Raw genomic sequence first — 24461 nt, forward strand, 5'->3', positions numbered from 1 at the left:
TATATATATATATACGAAAAGATGTCGTTTAGCCATATATTCACTTCTATACAAATTTTTCATATCTCTCGCACTATCTTGGTAAGGAACTTTTGACTTATAAAAAGATTATAATATGTAAAATATACATATATACATGCTCTTTTAAGATCTGAATTAACTATAATTTCGCGTCATTCCAGGTATACTTTGTTTTATAAGTATGGACTCTCTACAGATGAAAACCCAAATAGCTTTGATGACGCTGATGTCAATCCTGTTCAATTGATGGTGAAACTTGCAATGCCCATTCAACATAACCGGTTAGCTCAGTGCTAGGATGTGTTTAGCACCCGTGAGACACAGTGTGTTGTATCTGCCATAATACTGGTGTTAAGAAGACATCTTTCGTCCACTGTCCCTTCATACACTGATCTAGTAAACAAGGTTCATGAGCGTCTAGATAAGGCTGTTGCTAAATTGACGGTCTCTTTCTTAGATCATTACAAACGTCTAGAAATCTTTAATTTATTTAGTTTCAAACAAATGGTCTGAAACTAAGTACTGGTCTTTGCAGGTCCCTGCGTTGGACTCACTTGTAATGGAAGTTGTAGCTCATGCAGCACGAGTCGCTACATAATGGAAGGCCAACGTGCAATATTTGGATTATCTTCAGATTCATGTATATCCAATCTTCCCCTAAAAAGTTCTCTCTCCACAAAGTCTTGAGAGCCAAAAGACCATCCTAAGTTGCTCCTTAAGTTTCAAACTTGTTAACTTCAATACAATAAAAGCTACGCTTTGTGATCACCTAATTTTTGACAATATTTGGATTTTCACCACCTTTTGTTATTGAAATAGTTTTTAATTTTAATCTTGATATTTTAGCTTTTGTTTTACCTTTTATAGGTTTTATTTAAGAAAATTAAAAACCAATAAAAAGATTCACATTTTTAGAATATTAAATTTCCTTCTAATTTGCAAAAGAAAAGAAAATTCACAAAAAAATATATATTTTCCTTTAGTTTTAATAATTTGGTGACTTTTGTAAATGTTCCTTTAATAGTTTTATATTTTTTTTGCTAGACTAAAATAATTGATTAGAGTTTCGATACACAACTTGCACATAAGGGCACGTTTCTTTTCCATGCACTGTTTTTAAAAGGAATCACTTTGTTCTTGTCTTGGAGAATTATTCTTCATTTCACAAAGAAATTCACACGTCAGATGCATATCTATCGATACTATTTTAAAAGGGGTAACCTCAAAAGTTAAAAGTTGAATTATCAAAAAGCCCATTAAAAAAATAAAATATTTTTACAATTTTTTTTTTTGGAGACAACTCGTGCAAGGACTTTTAGAACTGAGCCTCTTTGAAAGTTAGAAGGTTTTTCCTTACAAGATATGATCACTTTGAATATGGGGATAGACCACAATGTCAAAGAAATAAATCAAAATAAAATTAAGTGGCAAAATATTTCGGGTTTTAATTATTTTTTTATACTCACACCTCTTAAGATCATAAAAAAAAATATGATATTTGCATTTTAATATTATAAGATTTTTGGAATATACACGATTCTCAAAAATTATATCAATTTTAATTAAATATTCTATTCTTTTTGCATAGATTCGCACACATATCGAGTGCTATTCAAATAAATTAAATAGATTTTAAATATATAAGTATGATCATATAACTCTATTTTATGGGGAAGATGTTATTGAAAATAATGGTGAAATTCTGAAGAAATTGAACGATCATGATAAAACAAGCATATGCGTTTCTAATGTTAGAATCTCAATTTACAAATATAATATGCCAACAACCTTATGTACTTATATATCTTATTATTGAGTAGAGTGAAATTACACTAAATTTCTTGATTTCTTTCCTAGCTAGGAAATTTTGATAAGAAGAGTCCTGATAATGGCAAAACAAAGAAATATGCATCTTTTGTCTATATATATATANTATATATATATATATATATATGTATATATATATATATATATATATATATATATATATATATATATATATATATATATATATATATTATTATTATAAAAGCATGAATACAATGTCGGTTTACAAAAATAACCTTATAATATTAAGCATAATAACTCATAAGGAAAGGACACAATGGGAAATAATACATATTAGAATAAAGATTTGCAGTAGAATAAGGAATTAACTCATGCTAATAATATGCATGTAGAAGCTAATCAAAAGTTACAAGCATCATTTATCCAAAGAAAAAAAATTATTGGATCACAATTTAAAAGCTATGCATCCTTCATGATTTTTCTCATTCTATAAGAACTTTGACAAATAGACATGTGTTTCGTTAGGCCCTTAATCTCTCTAACCTTTTCTTTGTTTCTTTGCACATTATGTACTCAATTTTGAAAACCTTATAACTACCTAAGAAGAATAAAGAGCAACAGATTAGGAAAAATTACCTAATAAATTATATAACACATGATTGCAGGTTTGATCAAATGGAGTTAAGCTAATTATATTTATTAATTTATATCTATATCTATATTATATTCTTATTAAAAATATGTAGGAAGATTTAATAAAATTAATTTAATAAGAATCCTCCGTATTGGCAACACATTCCCACTCCATAATGTCCAATACCAAGAAAAGATAAAAGTAATGTTAAATTGATTGCATAAAACGTTGAAATTGAGAGAAAAAATATCCCCATAATATATTTTTATATTATATTTGAATTATTTTCCTCCCAAATAATATTTTTTATTATCAATTTTTCGTGGAATATTAAAAAATATACCAATTATTAAACAAAAACTGAGAAAATATTTAAGAATATTTAAGAAAGAGAAAGAAAAATGATTCGTAAGAGTCAATAGCACTAATGATTCTGTACATATAAAGATCTAAAAGTGGAATGTAAGATCGATCTTTTTACTCTTTGAAAATAAATTTTATGGTGGATAAAATTATAATTAAGATTAAATATTCAAAAGAAGAGATGGACTAATATTAAGAATCTAATTAATATAAAATAAATTATTTTTATGTTAAGACCAAATAATTAAATCTTTCAATTAATTATTTAGCAAGAGAACTAAATTCAAATATTTTAAATTCATTATATGATTAAATTATTTTTCAAGTTAAAAAAAATCTTAGGTTACATAAATTTATTCCATAAAAAGAGCGTTAGAGATTAAAAAAACTAGATCACAAAGTAAAAAAGGTTAGTGTAGCATTAAAAATCAAACGAACATACAAGTGTCTGAGGAAGCACAATCAAAGCTAAATCTTGAACAAGAACAAGTTTTCAAGACTGTATATAAAGAATCGACTATGGTATGGCGAGATTATCCTTTGTAGACGCCTCCGGCAGAATCGAAATAATTTTTCTATGTCATGCATTACTTGCAAATATCATATCAAGAGGCATGATAATTTTAGCAATAATAACAAGTGATATACTAACAAGGATTTTATTATGAGGTCACTCACTTTAGACTTGATATACCTCTTCAAACAATTGAAATAACCATCACAAATATAACAACGCAGAGAAATGATGCTAAATTAAAGGAAAAGCATAATTGATAATACGAGATGAAGCGTTTATGGTTAAGTGTCAAATGATCAAAATAATGCCCGGAGTTCTAGAGATATATTAAATATCAATGCACCGTTTGGTGAAAAACTAATGAATTGGAAGGTGGTTTCTGTCAAGTACTACCAGTAGTTCCAAAATCGACGAAAGAGAGTCTGNGGGAACTTTTGACCCTATGAATGATATACCAAGAAAAGAAATAACAAAATATTCTCCCTCATATTTATTTTGTCTCAATTAGTATATTATTCTATTTTGCTCTCATTTCTTAATACGTTATCAGCACGAGGTTCTAACCAACTAAGGTTATCTGCTTCATCCGAATTTTATCTTCTTCCTAAAAGAGGTAGTTAGTTTCTTTTCCGATCAGGTATACATTCCTATGTTTATAATGTTTCTATTAGGATCTTCTTTAACATGCAATTTAATTACCATATGCATAACTTGTTTTGAATATGATTATAATAATTGCATTGGTATGGAAACAATAAGTTCCAATTAAATTGTTATTTCATTATATAAACTATGAAGAAGTTTAATCATACACATAAATAAATAAGTATTAAAATAATTAGACTAATTAAGCCCACGTCCAAATACTCTAACAGAATATGCATTTAGAAGGAATTCTTGAAAAATTTCCAAAAGATTTAAATGTGTATTCAATAAATTTATCACCTAAGTGTACAAACTAATTAATGACTTTAAAATTAACGACTTAACTATTAGATGTATCGTATTGAATGTTGAAACTTGTCAGAATTGATATCATCTAGTTTTATGCCTACTTAGCTTATTGAAACGTATCCTAAGCAGAACAAAATTATAATAGTATATATTAATTCAACTTATTTATTCTATGAAAATATACTTACATATTTAAAGTTTTGGTGGGTAATATTAAACACTAATTTATCATCGCACTGCACATAATTATTTATTTGATAAATATACATTTAGAATATTAATACACGATTATGTACTGCACTGAATTTTTCATTGATAATAATTCTTGTCATTCTAATTCACTTATTTCTATGATAGTTTTCACTATGTCGAATTTGTCAAAGCTTGAATTTATGGCACTTGACATCTCTGGAAATAACTATTTGCCATGGGTACTTGATGCTGAAATTCACCTTGACGCTAAAGGTCTTAGTGACACTATTAAAGAAGGAAATGAAGCATCAAGTCAGGATAAGGCGAAAGCCATGATTTTCCTTCGCCATCATCTTGATGAAGGGTTAAAAAGTGAATATTTAACCTTGAAAGATCCATTTCAATTATGGACTAGTTTAAAGGAACGATATGACCACCTAAAGGCCATAGTATTGCCAAGAGCTCGTTGTGAGTGGATGCACTTACGACTACAAGATTATAAGACCATAAGTGAATATAATTCTGTTGTATATAGAATAATTTCCCAACTAAAATTATGTGGGGAACCTATGAATGATGAGGACATGCTAGAAAAGACTCTTTCCACTTTTCATGCCTCAAATATGGTGTTACAGCAGCAATATCGTGAAAAGGGCTTTAAGAAATATTCTGAGTTAATTTCATGCCTTTTGGTGGCTGAACAACATAATTGCCTTTTAATGAAAAATCATAAAGCCCGCCCCACTGGATCAGCTCCTTTCGAGAAGCGAATCTGGGAATGATTGATCCAAAGTCTGAAAAAAGATAAAATAATTATCGTGGCCGTATAAATATACGTGGACGTGGCAAGGGGAAAAATAACAATCGCCATGGTGGCGGTCGTTATAAACAAGAGAACAATAAGGGTTCTCAGAGTAATCCTTGAAAAGGAAAAGGTAATATTAGCCACCGATGTGGTATGAAAAATCATTGGGCACGAATTTGTCGTATACCTTAACATTTTATCAAACTTTATCAAGCATCTATACAATGGAAACAAAATAAAGTTGAGACTCACTTGACTTTTCAAAATGATGTTGAGGCGGACCCTATGAATAATCATGATAAAGTTGAAGCACCTTGCCTATAAAGATGATATTTTTGAAGGTCTTGTAGATATTACTCATTTAGAAGCTGGAGACTTCTTTGAGCATCATAACTGAAGACTTATTATTGGGAAAAATTATAAGAATAAATGTATTTCTTTTTATGAAGTTCATATTTTGAATAAAACTTTTTATGTTGTTGGTATTTAATTTCATAAATGTAGTTTCTTTTGTTTTTAAAATTTTCAATATTACTCATGATGTTTTTTTTTTCTTGAAGAATATGAAAACTTCCTAGTCTTCAGTTGATCGTACGAATAATAAAGAAGAAATATGTCTTTTGGATAGTGCTACGACGCGCACCATATTAAAAGATTAGAGATGTTTCTCTTATTTAATTATGAAAGAAACCAATATAATTACAATATCTGGTAGTACAAAATTAATTGAGGCTCTGGAAGAGCTCCTGTATTACTACCAGGAGGATCTATATTGGCTGTTAATGATGCATTATATTGTAGTAGGTCTTAAAGAAACTTGTTGAGTTTCAAATATATTCGCCAAATTGGCTATCATATTGAGACTACCAATGAAGGAAAGGCTGAATACCTTTATATTACTGCAACAAAAGCGGAAAAGAAGTATGTGCTTGAAAAGCTTCCCGCATTTTCCTCCGGATTATTCTACACTAATATTAGTGTAGTTGAATCACATGTCATAGTAAACAAGAAGTTTACTAATGATTTTATTATTTGGAATGACCGGTTGGGCCATCCCGGTTATAATATGATGCGTAAAATAATTGAGAATTCACATGGTCATTCATTGAAGAACCAGAAGATTCTTCAAACTAAAGAATTCTCCTGTGCTGCATGTTCTCAAGAAAAACTGATTATTAGACCATCAGTAATTAAATTTGGAGTTGAATCCTCTGTATTTTTGGAACGTATACAGGGTGACATATGTGGGCCCATACATTCTCCATGTGGACCATTCAGATATTATATGGTTTTGATATATGCATCTACAAGATGGTCACATATGTGCTTGTTATCAACCCGCAATTTGGCCTTTGCGAGGTTACTAGCTCAATTAATAAGATTAAGAGCACAGTTTCCAGATTATGCAATTAAGACACTTCGTCTTGATAATGTTGGTGAATTTACGTCCCAGGCCTTTAATGATTATTGCATATCAACTGGGATAACAATTGAGCATCCAGTTGCTTATGTTCATACTCAAAATGGTCTAGCAGAATCATTGATCAAACACCTCCAATTAATTGCTAGACCAATGCTTATGAGAACAAAACTTCCCATTTCAGCATGGGGCCATGCTATTTTGCATGCAGCAGCTCTTGTGCGGATCAGACCTACAAGTTATCATAAAGTCTCCCCAATACAATTGGCTTTTGGTCAGGAGCCAAATATTTCCCATCTTAGAATATTTGGATGTGCGGTATATGTGCCAATTGCTCCACCACAACGTACAAAGATGGGACCCCAAAGAAGATTGGGGATATATGTTGGGTATGAATCTCCTTCTATTATAAAATATTTGGAATCTATGACTGGAGATTTATTTACGACAAGAATTGCTGATTGCCATTTTGATAAATCAGTATACCCAAAATTAAGGGGAGAAAATAAGAAATTGCATAAGGAGATAGATTGGAATGCATTATTACTATCTCATTTAGATCATCGAACAAAGCAATGTGAACATGAGGCTCAAAAGATAATTTATTTGCAAAATATTGCAAATCAACTGCCAGATGCATTCACTAACATACCAAGAAAAGAAATAACAAAATATTCTCCCTCATATTTATTTTGTCTCAATTAGTATATTGTTCTATATGTGCAGTATATGTTTCAATTACTCCACCACAACGTACAAAGATGGGACCCCAAAGAAGATTGGGGATATATGTTGGGTATGAATCTCCTTCTATTATAAAATATTTAGAATCTATGACTAGAGATTTATTTACGGCAAGATTTGCTGATTGCCATTTTGATAAATCAGTATACCCAATATTAGGGGGAGAAAATAAGAAATTGCATAAGGAGATTGATTGGAATGCATTATCACTATCTCATTTAGATCCTCGAACAAAGCAATGTGAACTTGAGGCTCAAAAGATAATTTATTTGCAAAATATTACAAATCAACTGCCAGATGCATTCACTAACCTACCAAGAGTGACTAAATCACATATTCCAGCTGCTAATGCTCCTATTCGAATTGATGTCCCGGTTGGACAATCTATAAATACAAATGAGTCTAAGCCACGCTTGAAACGTGGTAGACCAATGGTCCCAAAGATAAAAATCCTCGAAAGCGAAAAGGAGCAAATGATCTAGGAGATCATAATATGGAGGCAATTGCTCAAAAAGAACCCTGTGACATAACAAATGATAAGACCTCAGAGGAGGTCCAGGTACCTAAAAATAATAAGAAAGAAGAGATCTCAATAACTTATGTCTCTACGGCAAAAAGGTGGAACCGAAATAATATTATTGTCGACAACATTTTTGCTTATAATGTTGCTATTAAAATAATGCAACAAGATGAGGATCTTGAACCAAGATCTGTCGATGAATGTAGACAGAGAAATGATTGGCCGAAATGGAAAGACGCTATCCAGGCAGAATTAGCGTCACTTGAAAAACGCAAAGTATTCGGACGTATAGTCCGAACACCTGAAGGAATAAAGCCAGTGGGATATAAATGGGTTTTTGTGCGAAAACGAAATGATAAAAATGAAGTCGTTAGATATAAAGCACGACTTGTGGCACAAGGATTTTCGCAAAGACCTGGCATTGATTATATGGAGACATATTCTCCTATGGTGGATGCAATCACTTTCAGGTATCTTATAAGTTTGGCAGTCCATGAAAAACTTGATATGCATCTAATGGATGTTGTCACAGCCTATTTGTATGGCACATTAGATAACGAAATTTATATGAAAATCCTCGAAGGGCTTAAAGTTCCTGAAACTAATAAAAAATTTCGGGAAACTTGTTCAATAAAGCTTCAAAAATCCTTATACGGATTGAAATAATCAGGGCGAATGTAGTATAATCGCCCGAGTGAGTATTTCCTAAAAGAAGGGTATAAGAATGATCCAATTTGTCCCTGTGTATTTATAAGAAGGTCTGGATCTGAATTTGTTATAATCACTGTGTATGTTGATGATCTAAATATCATTGGAACTCCTGGGGAACTTCCAAAAGCAGTAGACTGTTTGAAGAAAGAGTTTAAAATGAAAGATCTTGGAAAGACAAAATTTTGTCTTGGTCTACAAATTGAGCATATGAAAGATGGAATTTTTGTCCATCAATCAACTTATACCGAAAAGATCCTAAAGCATTTTTATATGGATAAAGCACATCCATTGAGTACCCCGATGGTTGTGAGATCACTTGATATAAATAAAGATTCATTCTGACCTCATGAAAATGATGGAGAGCTTCTTGGTGATGAAACTCCATATCTTAGTGCAATTGGGGTACTAATGTATTTTGCAAATAATACTCGACCAGATATAACTTTTGCAGTAAGTTTATTAGCAAGAATTTGTTCCTTACCAATAACAAGACACTGGAATGGTGTTAAGCATATTTTTAGATACCTCCGAGGGACTATTGATATGGGATTATTTTATTCTTATGAATCTGATTCACAGTTGATTGGTTATGCAGATGCAGGTTATTTGTCTGACCCACATAAAGCCCTATCTCAAACAGGTTATCTATTTACTTGTGGGTGTACAGCTATTTCATGGCGTTCAACAAAACAAACTTTAGCTACTACATCTTCCAATCATGTAGAGATAATAGCTATTCATGAAGCTAGTCGAGAATGTGTATGGTTGAGATCAGTGACTCAACATATTCAACAATTGTGTGGTCTTTCTTTAAAAACGAAGATTCCAACGATATTGTATGAAGACAATGCTGCTTGCATAGCTCAACTTAAAGGAGGATATATCAAAGGAGACAGAACAAAGCACATTTCACCAAAGTTCTTTTTCACACACGATCTTCAGCAGAATGGTGAGATAAATGTTCAACAAATCCGTTCAAGTGACAATCTAGCAGATTTATTCACTAAGGCATTGACAACATCAACATTTGAGAAGCTGAGACATAAGATTGGAATGCGTCGTGATCACGCCCAACTCTAGTCCTAAAAAGGATAAGCGGTCGCTGCAAATATAATCCGATTTACAAGTCCGGAGTCGAATCCCACAGAGAACTAAGGCTTAGCTATAGTTGTTCAATATCGCTAAGAAATACAAGCCCAAACAATTTCCTAATTATAAAAGATTATAATGTTTATTTTTTTTATCCAATTAACAAACAAATACTAGAAAGTAATAAAACTATCAATTAACAAGGATAAGGGTTGGAGTCGAGATTAAGGAGGTCTAGAGTTATGATTTTCCCACTTGTCGAAATCCTTCCCACTACGTTTTCTATAAATTCGCCTGGTCCACAACCTCGGAACACGATCCCGGCTTAATGTATTGGGCTTTTACTCAGACTTCAAAGCTCCAAATTGATCAATTTAGCTCCAAATTAGCTTTTGAGCTCAGGATCACTTCCTGCAAGGCATAAAACATGTACTAAGTGCAATTCACTATCATTTGAGCTCAAACTCAATTAAAGTGGAGTAAATTAGAGTGTAATAAGCGACTAAAATACGTAATTATAGCGTATCATCAATACCCCACACTTAGACCATTGCTCGTCCTTGAGCAATCAAACTACACTTTATATAGACACGACCTTTTTAAACAATTCTCCTAACTCATCATACCAAGAATATTTAAAATAGACTAAGCACAAGAGTGTAACATCTTCACCTCAAGATTTGACTCACAAGTACCACGCATTATTCACAACTCACCCACTTACTCTAACATAGAGGCACTGACATTACCTTTCCTTCATGAATCAAGTGCCCTCACACAACAAAAGAGAGGAGTTCCACACAGTAAAATTTAAGAACACTTAGGAACTCAAGATAGAAAGAATTCACTCACTCTCAGAAATAACATTCATATGCCACAAAAGATGCACCATAAGTTTGCCCGTAGTGTACTACTCCACTAATCGAGCTCATTCAATCTAGGATCAAGTAGGACTTTATTTGGCTGTAATGTAGGCTGCGGGACGGGTAGGATACATTTAGATATAAGAGTGACTACACCTCCCTAAGCACTTTAATACATATACTTTAACATTCAAAACCCCACACTTATGTCAAACCATGACTCCATCTTCACATCAATATACATCAACTCCCAAATTATTTAAGCACAATTACATCAAGAGTCACCACTATCAAAGAATATTTTTTTCACAGCAATACAACTATTTTTTTTTCTTTTTTTTTCTTTGTCAATTAAAGTGGCTCTTGCTCTTTCCAATCAGTGCACCTTTCTCCTTATTTCATTGGTTCCACTCAAAAGCCAAACAAACCACCCCACACTTTAACTTTTACAAAGTTCATAACAATTCAAGTGCTCGTGAGAGGTGAAAAGGTTCAAATATATGGTCAATTCAAATAATTGGGTAAGACTTGTAATGTGGTTGCCAAAGAAACGGGATTATAAGCTCAAAGGGGTTAACTACGATACATCACAATTAGGCGGGTAAAATATGTATATATGGCTCAACAAGAAAGGCCTATATTACTTCCAAGACTGAACAAAACTACTATTTCGCTTTGCAAACACACGGGGCAAGTTCTAGGCATCAAATGCAATGTACAGAATAACACAAAACCTTACACACACATGGCACATAACTCACTCAGGATTGGACTAATCAAGACACTCTTAGTCAAAGCAGCTAAGCAAAGTTAAAATCATACAATTTAAGGTACTTCTACAAGAGTAAAAAACTGAGTCTAAGCGTCACAACCGAAGTACTCACTATTTTCAAGGCATAACAAAGTCAAGAGATTTTGCTTCAATTCAAAACACAACACAATGGCTCCTATTCCTAAAAAAAATACTAACTACACCCGGTTCAAATAAAACCCTTGAAAAAGAACCGTGGCCCAAAGAAAAATCAAGGGGGGGTTACTACACTAACTAAAACAAAACAAAAAAAATCTTTTTGGTATTTTCTTTAGACTTACTCCCCTCAAGAAAATTATCTAATAGATCCGTCATCAGGAAAAGTCCAATCTTTTAAAAAAAAAATTATTTAATTAAACGAACACAGCTACACAGCTAAAGTAGCATGAAAAATCACCCAGACAATCTCCTCACCCCACACTTAAAATTGTGCATTGTCCCCAATGCACACCCATACATACAAGAGGGTAAAAGAAACTCCCTGGTAGGCCAAAGGCCGAAGCACTAGCAGTTCATGGGGTACTCAGACTTCTCCCAAGCTTGGTCCTTCGTGTGGGTACCTCACACTTAGTTCCAACCATTTGGTTTGCTGTTGCATCCTTCCAATACCTTTGCTTTCCATGCTCCTAGAAAATAAAAAATTGACACTACAAAAATAATACAATTAAAAAAATAAAAAAATAAATAAAAGAAAGCAATAAAGCTGGGTTGCCTCCCAACAAGCGTTTGATTTAACGTCGCGGCACGACGTGAATCACTTTCTGCCTCCACTTTGAACTTATGAATCGGACTCCAAGTTTTGATTCTGCTCTATGATCATGCTCCTGGGGTGGTGGAACGAATCTGACTGGCCCAATAAAATAATGTAGTATTCTGCACTTCTTGGCCTTTATATGAGGTGTGTAATCCCGACTTTCTGGCAAGAAGAATTCCAGAATGTAAGTTCTTTGTTCCTCATTCCTTGACTCCTCAAATGGCTCGGACGACGCTATTTCCATATCATCATCTAAACACAATGTGGAAAAATACTTGGAGTGAGGACCAATGCGCTCAACTACATGAACATTGGGACTGTCTACATTCTCAACACTAATGACAATAGAGTCAACTAAATATGTATCCTCAATATCCTTGGTTGACTCTAGTATCTCTTCTACAACATCGGCATCCTCAAAATCTAGTGCGATTGATTGTTGGTGTTCTACTCTAGCCTCCTCCTCTAGCTCATCAATTTATGTATCTAATTCACGCTCTTCTTGGATACTATTCACAATATTGGCTTGTTGAGCATTAAAAACTTCAACCAGTTGACTCATGTGAACTTTCAAGTTGTGAATAGTTTCCTCCTGCCTTTCTATCCGCAGTAGTAATTTACTCTGTTGTTCCAAAATGCACTTTAACATATCTTCGAGCTTCTTTAGGTCAGCTTCCCTAGGTTCTTTGTTCCTATTAACTTCACCAGAAAAAGAAGAACCATCAAAGTAAGGGGTTGGGGGAAGGTAAGAAATATAAGCACAACCGTGAAAGTGACCATCTTGACCACCACACATATCACACACATTCCACACATAAGATTGAGTTGGTGCACAAAACTCGCTCTCACGAATATTTTGATAATTTTGCCCTGGGTGGTTTCCTTCACAATATGCATAAGGAGGATTAAAAGTAGAATTACCAACATCAAAATTCTCATAATTCCATGATGCCATGTTTCTCAAATAAACAAATAAAACTATTTAAAAAAAATCAAATAATAAAATAAAAGTTCAAACTTGAAACCTAGCAATATGTACAACTACAACTACACCGTTAGTTCCCCGGCAACGGCGCCAAAATTTGATCACGCCCAACTCTAGTCCTAAAAAGGATAAGCGGTCGCTGCAAATATAATCCGGTTTACAAGTCCGGAGTCGAATCCCACAGAGAACTAAGGCTTAGCTATAGTTGTTCAATATCGCTAAGAAATACAAGCCCAAACAATTTCCTAATTATAAAAGATTATAATGTTTATTTTTTTATCCAATTAACTAACAAATACTAGAAAGCAATAAACTATCAATTAACAAGGATAAGGGTTGGAGTCGAGATTAAGGAGGTATAGAGTTATGATTTCCCCAATTGTCGGAATCCTTCCCGCTACGTTTTCTATAAATTCGCCTAAGTATTCTCTACCGATCATGAGCGCTCTGACTGTCGTAACTCTCTCCCGAGTAATTACCACAATTTACTAGACGCACTCTCCCGAGTTACGCTAGCTGGCTTTGTTTATTACAGCTCACTTTAGATTGCACACAAGGCTTCGTTATCCCTAATCCCGCCTTTAAACCCGCAGTTATAGATCCCTCTTATACTTTGGGAGTGATGTTGTTCAACAACTATCTAAATATGCACTCTCTCCCGAGTTATGCACACTAAATAGGCACAGCTAATTGAGGATCCTGTCAATTAACTACAACAAACACGTAGTTAAACAAATAGAGAAAATACTACGGCTCAATTATATAAAAATAACAAGAATTTATCCTACAAAAGGTTCCATCAAAACCCTAGATAACAAATTAGTTATTCATAATAGCATGTAAAACTACAATACCAAAAGTCATAACCAACAATGAAAAATAGGAAGAGGAAGGAAAAACTCGTAGAAGAATTCCCCGCCTTGCTCCTAGCGTGTTCTTGCCTCCAAGGGTGTTGTCTAACCCTAAAATAGTGTCTCCTGTCCACAATAGCCTCCCTAGGTCTAAGATATGTTAATAGTATGTCCAACCTCTCAAAATAGCGTTTTTACATGTATTTATACCAAGTAGGGTCGGGCCCAGATGAAAAAAACCCATTCCTGCGCGAACTAGGACTTAGCTCTGTAAAAATTGAACAGCCGCGCCGCAGGCTGCGCCGCACCATCCGGCGCGGTAGTGCATTTTATCTGCAGCTTCATATTTTCGAGTCAGGCACAATTTTACACTGCTGCGCCGCGCCTTGCAGCGCCCCATGCGGCGCGGCAGTGTAATTTTCTCAGAGTGAACTTATTTCGTCCTCTTTTAACATCCGGACTTGGTACACGACCTCCGAACACGATCCCGGCTTAATGTATTGGGCTTTTACTCAGACTTCAAAGCTCCAAATTGATCAATTTAGCTCCAAATTAGCTTTTGAGCTCAGGATCACTTCCTGCAAGGCATAAAACACCTACTAAGTGCAATTCACTATCGTTTGAGCTCAAACTCAATTAAAGTGGAGTAAATTAGAGTGTAATAAGCGACTAAAATACCCAATTATAGCCTATCATCACGTCGTCTACGAGATATCAAATAAAGCTTTCGTCAGGGGGAGTATAATACGCGCTGTACTCTTTTTCCCTTAACCAAGGTTTTGTCCCAAGTGGGTTTTCCTGGTAAGGTTTTTAATGAGGCAGCACTCAATGCGTATTACTTACAAGATATGTGTACTCTTTTTCTTTCACTAGGCTTTTTCCCACTAGGTTTTCCTAGTAAGGTTTTAACGAAGTACATTATCTTTTAAATGGACATCCAAGGGGGAGTGTTATAAATGAGATGAGTGCATGTGAGTGAGGTGTATGTCCATTTAACGTACTTTGTATTCATGTACTCAATTAAGAAGTACATTAACTTATAACTAGTGAATGAATTTGTACCTTTATAAATAGGGAACTTTTGACCCTATGAATGATATACCAAGAAAAGAAATAACAAAATATTCTCCCTCATATTTATTTTGTCTCAATTAGTATATTGTTCTATTTTGCTCTCATTTCTTAATAATTCCTAAGTTAAAAGAAAAAAAGAAAAAAACTGAAAAATTACTACATTGGGTCACAATGGTTAGAAAAGTCTATTAGACACGTTAATTTGAACACAAATTCATTCTCATTGAAGAGATATACTAGACATGAAAAAAACAACGGTCTTAAAGATTGAATGTTAAAAGCAATTATCTTTTATCTACGACGCACATAGACACGGCTGTAAGAAGTCAAATATTCCTTTGGTAAATATTCAAGTTAGGCTTACTAACTTGAATATTTTTTTGAGATCATGAGAACAAATGATATTTCACATAAATATTATTTAAATAACTGACCTTTTATCATGAATTTGATATCTCTTGAGAGAAAATCCAAATAACATTTTACTTTATGTTTAACAATATCAATAATAAAATATAAAATAAAAAAAATGCTTATATCGTGTTTCTCTAAATAATTATGTTCCTTTATTAGTAACTTATTTTTTTTAAAAATATTTAGCTGTTAAGAAAAAGAACTTTTCAAAAGATTACTTATTTTATTTAAAGGACCCAATTATTTGTGAGAGAAAATACATACTTTTTATTTATTTTATATAATTATATTATAATAACTACTATGTATAGGTATTCAATGTGATTTTCATGGTTGGTGTTATGAACTACTTAATCAATACTAATCAGGCGACCATACGACCATTTACACCAGTCTTTTACAGAAACTTGTACTTAATTATTACCCCTTAAGAATAATTTTGCTATGACATAACTCGACATACACTTACAACCCACGTGCCGAAAAACTAATCTAAAAAAGAAAAGATCACACACCTCCCTTTAGGATTTTTCCAGGGACTCAAAGCAGAAAGAGATTCGTCCTTTTCCTTTTCCTTTCCCTTTCCTTTATTCCCCAGGTCACGCGCACACACAACGGACACCCACCACGGAGTTTTGCTCCTCCTTGATCTCTCTCTGATAAAAACACGCACAATGGGGGAACAAGAAGGCAGAGAGATACAGATCTAAAAAACCAAATCTGGGAAAAGGAGCAGAAAAGAACTTTTCTTCTCTTCTCTGCAACTCCATTTTTCCTTTTCTCTGCTTTGAGCTCACTATAGAAGCCACGAAAACTTCTGCACCAAACTCGTGAAAATGCAGCCGTGAAAGGCCAATGTTCAGCTTCTGCACAAAACACCTCAACCAAGCTTACAAACACCTAAAACAACCAGATCTTCATCATCACAAACACCCAGCATTTTCTCCATAAAGTGGTCCGATTTTCTCCATTAAAACCATGTAAACAGCCCCAAAAACCACCCGCAAAACAGCTCGAAAATAGCTGGAAAACAGTCATTAAAACCTGCAAAAACGTAGCAGCTCCGACCCTGTTGAGCTTCGAATTTTCCCGGTAGGCTTCGAGGTCGCCGCCGTTGAGGACCGTTCGTGGTTCGGTTCGCGTTTCTGCTCGAAGTATGATCGTCGTGTCGAGTTCCGGTCGCAACTGTCCCTTTGTTTCAGTCCGTGTAACTGCTGGAATTTTTATTAATTGAAAACAACTTCAGGTTCCATTCTTTCCTCTCTCATTCTATTCTAATGTCGATTTTAATATGGTTTGATCCCAGACTATGGTTTTGCTGGATTTGTGATGGGAAATTGGTTTGAGTGATTCTTATTTTTCTGTTGTCTGTCAAGTTTTGACTTTTGCTAAGTTCCACTAAAAAGGGTGTTGTGTCAAGTCCAAAGCAAGCAGATTCAAAATGTTCACTCTATCTTCTCATATATTGGTGCTTCTGTGAATACCTGTGACAAAACCAGCCTTTCATTAGTATTGCCAGGAGGATATGGTAGAGTGTAGGCTTCCCATATGCTATAAATGCAACATGATTAGTTATGGAAGACTAGAACCAACCTAATTAAATATGTTGAATATCATATATTTAAATGTGTGCTCAAGATGATGTCCACGGTAACATAGGTGATAAGTGGTGTGCCATTATTTTTACTTGAGCGGCTCAACTGCCCGAATTGGGTTGTGGGTGTTGGGGGAAAGGCCGAGCTCGTTAGTGATTAAATTGTTGGCCTGAGTCCAATAAACATGTAAGCTAGCTCTCCTTTATAAATTAATATAACTTCAAATGACTTCCATAATACCTACGACATTCACAATAATCTCCATAATTCATGACCTTACAATAATCTCAAAGTTCAGGAAGAATAATGAACACCGTTAGAGTACTTTAGGCGCGTTTTGAAATTATTATCGTGATTATGTATACATTCGCGGACATAGTTACGATTTCCAAAGTTAAAACCAAGGTATGCGTTCGCAAAACTTTGGACGAAACAATCTTAGTAATAATAAAGTATTATTAATTGTGTACACGTATACGTGACATGATTTTTGACGCGCCGAACAAAAAAGAGTACACGTACGCGTGACTAGTTTCAAGATAATTCCGTAGTGGTGAATAATCAAGCAATTTGAAAGCGCGGTAAAAGGTAAAATGTACGTAGGTTCAAAAAATACGTAATTAAACAAATTATTAAGCCAGGTTTGTTTAAAAGCTAGCGTGCTAAAACCACGGAACTCGGGAATGCCTAACACCTTCTCCCGGGTTAATAGAATTCCTTGCTCGATCTTCTGGTTTCGCAGACTTTAAAACAAAGTCAAATTTCGTCGATTTGTGATTTAAAACAAACCGGTGACTTAGGACACCACCATAAATTATTCCAAGTGGCAACTCTGAATTAAATAAATAATCTTATTTCGATTAATGTCACTTAAATTGGAAAAACACGTATCCCCTCGGGAAAAAGGAGGTGTGACACGCTTCAATTCCAAGCAAGTTTGGATTGGCTATAAAAAATTCTCATTGTCCAAGTCGGAAAACTTCAATTCAGTTAACTTGGTAACTGGATTAAAGTGGATAAAATTTTGAGTTTGAACTCAATCAAGTTCTGCTTGCAGTCAACAAGTGCTGTAATTTACCCTTGATTAAGGTCTTTGTGGCATATGTTCCCGTAAAAGCTAATTTTAATTTTTACCCCATGCATAAGGACTTTTGCTAGTCCCCAACTAATTTGTACTGAATCAGTATTTTTGTTGTAGCCTCTCCACCTTGCATTTTCTTATTGCTGGACTTCATTAAATAGTTAAGACTTTTACTTAGTTTAAAAAGAAAGAAACTAATAACATAGCGGCAAGGGATATTTTTCTATAGGTAGATAAAAAAAAATATACGTGAAGGACATATATAAACAACTAAATCTGTTTCGTTTGAACCTTGAATGAAACATGTCATAATTTCTCGTTGTTCTTGGGTTTTCTAAATTATTTGCAATTCAAAATCTTCTAAAGCGAGATGCCTTGATTGTATGTGCTAATTGTTCGGTGACTTTATTCCTTACAACATAAAGCTCCTTGCATTGAGGAACTTGAGGATAAGATGCAGAAGCTTCACAAAGAACGAGAAGCAGCCATATTAGAAAGGAGAGCTGCTGATAGTGATGATGACATGAACGGACTAGTAGCTGCTATAAGTGCTGCAAATCAAGTTCTAAGTAAAGGAGTTGGTAATACAGAAACAATAAAAATTGTGGCAGCTGCAGCTCTGGCTCTAAGAGCAACTCTGAGGGAAGGAAGGAATTTTCCAGTCGAGCTAGATGAATTCAGTAAAGATGGGAATATGCAATATCAAATGGATGTGAGCAGAAGGGCAAACGCCCGAGAACACAAGAGAGCAAGAAATGATGTTATGAGAATGCCAGTTACAGGATCCTATTCGCCAATAGAAGGAGAATTAGACACTGATGAATGTGACACCGAGAGCAATGCGTATCGGTCTCATCGTGATCAATTGCTTCACTCTACTAAATAGATTTTTGGTGATAAACATGAATACTCTGAATTTTTTGTAGTTGTAGAAAATTTTATAGATGGAAGAAAGATTATACTTCAAGCTATCGTGATGCACATGTGTCCGTTTGTATATCTGCTATTTTCTCACCCTATGTGAGGCTGAAGCTTCTGAAGTGGGATCCTCTACATGAAAATGCAGATTTCATGAATATGAAATGGTAAGTGCATTTCCTCTCAAATTTTGTAAATACTAGACTCGGGGGTTGTGAGAGGAAACTTTTCCTTGTCCGACTGTGAGACTTCCTTTTTTGGGACCTAAAAGTTTGTAGCATTATAATTGATATATATGAAAATTCAAATACGGAAAGATGTCGTTGAGCCGTATATTCACTTCTATACAAATTTTTCATCTCTCTCACACCATCTTGGTAAGGAACTTTTGACTTGTAAAAAGATTCTAATATGTAAAATATACATATATACATGTTTTATAAGATTTAGCTTTGAACTATAATTTTGCTTCATTCCAGGTATACTTTGCTTCATAAGTATGGACTCTCTACGGATGAAAATCCAAATAGCTTTGATGACGCTGATGCCAATCCTGTTCAATTGGTGATGAAACTTGCAATGCCCATTCCACATAACCGGTTAGCTCAGTGCTGGTATGTGTTTAGCACCCGTGAGACACTGTGTGCTGTATCTGCCATAAAACTGGTGTTAAGAAGACATCTTCCGTCCACTGTCCCTTCATACACTGATCTAGGTAACATGGTTCATGAGCGTCTAGATAAGGCTGTTGCTAATTTGACGGTCTCTTTCTTAGATCATTACAAACGTTAGAAATCTTTCTTCATTTAGTTTCAGACAAATGGTCTGAAACTAAGTACTGGTCTTTGCAGGTCCCTGCGTTGGACTCACTTGTAATGGAAGTTGTACCTGATGCAGCACGAGTCGCTGCATATAGGTTTGGAATGAATCTTCGCTTGATGTCTAATATATGCTTGTTCCATGACGGTCGGATTCTTGCCATGGATGTCATAGAAGAATTTGCTCTTGATAATCTCTTATGTGGGAAGATTCTTTCTAGGCATCCAAGCAAACATTCACGATGCTATTATTAGAACTGAGAAAGTTATTTTATTAACTGGTATTTTTGCAGGTCCTAGTGTTACAGGGCATCGCAGGTATTGTTTATTTAAGTAGGTCAATGTAAACCATTTTCTTTTCTTTACCTACAGATTGCCTTTTGGTTTACATTGACCTACTTAAATAAACAATACCTGCGATGCCCTGTAACACTAGGACCTGCAAAAATACCAGTTAATAAAATAACTTTCTCAGTTCTAATAATAGCATCGTGAATGTTTGCTTGGATGCCTAGAAAGAATCTTCCCACATAAGAGTTTATCAAGAGCAAGTTCTTCTATGACAGCCATGGCAAGAATTCGACCGTCATGGAACAAGCATATATTAGACATTAAGCGAAGAGACATTCCAAACCTCTATGCAGCGACTCGTGCTGCATCAGGTACAGCTTCCATTACAAGTGAGTCCAACGCAGGGACCTGTAAAGACCAATACTTAGTTTCAGACCATTTGTCTGAAACTAAATGAAGAAAGATTTCTAGACGTTTGTAATTTTCTAAGAAAGAGACCGTCAAATTAGCAACAGCCTCATCTAGACGCTCATGAACCGTGTTAACTAGATCAGTGTATGAAGGGACAGTGGACGGAAGATGTCTTCTTAAAACCAGTTTTATGGCAGATACAGTACACTGTGTCTCACGGGTGCTAAACACATCCCAGCACTGAGCTAACCGGTTATGTAGAATGGGCATTGCAAGTTTCACCACCAATTGAACAGGATTGGCATTAGCGTCATCAAAGCTATTTGGATTTTCATCCGTAGAGAGTCCATACTTATAAAGCAAAGTATACCTGGATTGACGCAAAATTATAGTTCAAAGTTAAATCTTAAAAAAGCATGTATATATGTATATTTTACATATTAAAATCTTTTTATAAGTCAAAAGTTCCTTACCAAGATGGTGTGAGAGAGATAAAAAATTTGTATAGAAGTGAATATATGGCTCAACGACATCTTTTCGTATTTGAATATTTTATATATATCAATCATAATGCTACGAACTTCTAGATCCGAAAAAGGAAGTCTCACAGTCGGACAATGAAAAGTTTCCTCTCACAACCCCTAAGTCTAGTATTTACAAAATTTGAGAGGAAATGCACTTACCATTTCATATTCGTGAATCTACATTTTCATGTAGAGGATCCCACTTCAGAAGCTTCAGCCTCACATAGGGTGAGAAAATAGCAGGTATACAAACGGACACATGTGCATCACGATAGCTTAAAGTATAATCTTTCTTCCATCTATAAAACTTTCTCACAACTACGGAAAATTCAGAGCATTCATGTTCATCACCAAAAATCGATTTAGTAGAGCGAAGCAATTGATCACGCTGAGACCGATATGCATTGCTCTTGGTGCCACTCTCATCAGTGTCTAATTCTCCTTCTATTGGCGGATAGGATCCTATAGCTGGCATTCTCATAACATCATTTCTTGCTCTCCTGTGTTCTCGGGCGTTTGCCCTTCTGCTTACATCCATCTGATTCTACATATTCCCATCTCTACTGAATTCATCAAGCTCGACTGGAAAATCCACAATTTTTATTGTTTCTGCATTACCACCTCCTTTACTTAGAACTTGATTTGCAGCACTTATAGCAGCTAATAGTTTCCTTCATGTCATCATCACTACGGCAGCTCTCCTTTCTAAGATGGCTGCTGCTCGTTCTTTGTAAACCTTCTGCATCTTATCCTCAAGTTTCTCAATGCAAGGAGCTTTATGCTGTACGAAATATAGTCACCGAACAATTAGCACATACAATCAAGGCATCTCGCTTTAGAAGATTTTGAATTGCAAATAATTTGGAAAACCCAAGAACAACGAAAAATTATGACATGTTTCATTCAAGGTTCAAACGAAACAGATTTAGTTGTTTATGTATGTCCTTCACGTATATTTTTTGTTATCTACCTAAAGGAAAATATTCTCTGCCGCTATGTTATTAGTTTCTTTCTTTTTAAACTAAGTAAAAGTCTTAACTATTTAATGAAGCCCAACAATAATAAAATGCTGGGTGGAGAGGTCACAACAAAAAATACTAATTCATTACAAATTCTGAGGGTGGATAATCATTCCATGCTGCTAATATCAAATGTTCCTCAGAAATAATTAAACAATAGATGACACCCTCAGATCGTTTTCAAAATCCATGTTCACCTGGCCACACCCAGGGGACTTATTCAAACCTTTGCTCTTCATCAACTCTTTCTTGCGATAAGCTTGACTCCATCTCCCATTAGAGGCATATAAATTTGACATAAGCGCATAGTAACAAGCATCATGAGGATGCAACTCAAGCATTTTCCTCACTGCTACCTCCCCTAGGTCAAATCTGGTGTGAATACCACATCCATGGAGAAAAGGAGCAAACATAGAAATAACAGGTTGATTTACCATATTTTCAATGAAATCCAGGGCTTCCTAAAGCCGTCCAGCGCGAACCAGTAAATCAACCATACATGTATAGTGCTTCATGGAAGGAACAAAACTATATTCCTCACACATTGTATAGAAAAATCTCCATCCCTCCTCTATCATCCCTCTATGGCTAAGCAGATAGTATAGAAGTGAAGATTATATCATTAGGTTCAAAACTTTCCCTGATCATATCGCTGAGAAGCGCAAAGGAATTCTTGCAGTCCCCTTGCATTGCATAACCACCTATCATCGAATTCCACGTCACTGCATTCCTATCTGTCATCTCATCGAAAACAACACGAGTAGATTTTGCATCACCAGATCTAGCATACACATTAACAAGTGCAGTATCTACATATAAATTAGACGATAAAAGACCCTCTTTGATAGTAAAAGCATGAAAAGAAGATCCAACTCTAAGATTCGCAAGTGAAGCGCAAATTGATAGGACACACACCATAGTAAATTCATCCGTCTGAAGATGTTTAGATCTCATTCTATGAAACAATATCATACCCTCATTAGCAGATCCATTCAATGAATACGCAGAAAGCCAGAAATAAGTGAGTTCCAGGCAACTACATCATCGTGTGCGAAGTTCTCAAATAAGCATCGAGCATCTGCCATTGCACCACACTTCACATACATGCCCACTAAAGCATTTGTCACAGTAGCCTCATACATTCCTAGCTTAATCCCCAGAGTGTGGACTGATTTTCCCATCTTCAGATTGTTCAACTGTTCACATGCTGAAAGTACGCTAGAAAGAGTGATTGAATTAGGCAATATTCCTTGCCATTTCTCGTATGTAAAGAGTTTCAATGCTTCATCTGGATAGCCATTTTGACTATATCCAAAAATCATCGTTGTCCACGTAACAAAATCATATGCACAAAACTCATCAAAAATCACATGAGCCTCAGCAATAGCGCAAACTGTTCGATGAAATTCCAAACCCAGATCCTTTTTCTTGTAAAGCAATGATAAGATGGTATTTTATGAACGATACGTATGATGAGATTATTGGGTTCTATAATTTCATGAGAAAAGGTCTCACTTTGTTTGACAATGTCGTGTTCTCGATCGTTTTAAAGGCTTGTAGTGAGTTGTGTGATATTGACGAAGGTAGGAAATTGCATTGTCATATTGTGAAAGGTGGAAATCCTGATAGTTTTGTGTTGACTGGGCTTGTTGATATGTATGCTAAGTGTGGAAAGGTCGAATCTTCGCATGATGTGTTTGATGATATTTTAGATAGGAATTTGGTTTGTTGGACTTCAATGATTGTTGGTTATGTACAGAATGATTGTGTTGAAGAAGGGGTGGTTTTATTCAATAGGATGAGGGATGGGTTAGTTGAAGGTAATGAATATACTTAGGGGAGTATAGTAACGGCATGTGCTAAATTGAGGGCTTTACATCAAGGGAAACAGGTTGCATTCTTTAAGTGCCCAAACAGTCCATATAAACTAATTAACTTTGTTTTTAAGAGGACATCATGCGTTTCGCCGTGAACTATGAAAAGGGCATGGAATTTTTTGAGAGAAGATATGGTTTTGCAAAGATTGAGAAGTGCAAAACATGGGTTTGAAGATATTGATGCCAAGCTTGATTCGGTGCCTATGGTGTTCGGCAGGAAATTTTGGCTGATTCATGTTGAAGTAAAAGCTCTATATTGAGTGAAGTGAGAGAGTTGTTTTTGCAGTTGAATGAAAATTTTCATACTTCATCCTTCACTTCCTCTGGGGTTGGCTGGGTTCTTGATTTTCAGTTACAAGCTTCCCACTGTTACGCAGGTGTATTCTGAATATTCTAAAAACTTAATAAGTACATAAA

General features: G+C 34.8%; 2 protein-coding genes across 2 annotated transcripts; both read left to right on the plus strand.

Annotated features, from left to right (window-relative positions):
- On the plus strand, nt 4643-5251 carry LOC109218445. Its single transcript, XM_019382813.1, has one exon. It carries the CDS (start codon nt 4643-4645, stop codon nt 5249-5251), a length of 609 nt encoding a protein of 202 aa, XP_019238358.1.
- On the plus strand, nt 15867-20602 carry LOC109207375 (transcriptional repressor ILP1-like). The gene is made up of 2 exons (XM_019370279.1): nt 15867-16756; nt 18612-20602. Exon 2 carries the CDS (start codon nt 18641-18643, stop codon nt 19070-19072), a length of 432 nt encoding a protein of 143 aa, XP_019225824.1. The 5' UTR covers nt 15867-16756; nt 18612-18640; the 3' UTR covers nt 19073-20602.

Source organism: Nicotiana attenuata, chromosome 2, assembly GCF_001879085.1.
Source record: "Nicotiana attenuata strain UT chromosome 2, NIATTr2, whole genome shotgun sequence".
NCBI classification, from domain to species: Eukaryota; Viridiplantae; Streptophyta; class Magnoliopsida; order Solanales; family Solanaceae; genus Nicotiana; species Nicotiana attenuata.

Bases quoted from the DNA above. Each gene is read 5' to 3' on its own strand.
- LOC109218445 (XM_019382813.1), top strand. From the start codon at position 4,643: ATGTCGAATTTGTCAAAGCTTGAATTTATGGCACTTGACATCTCTGGA.
- LOC109207375 (XM_019370279.1), top strand. From the start codon at position 18,641: ATGCAGAAGCTTCACAAAGAACGAGAAGCAGCCATATTAGAAAGGAGA.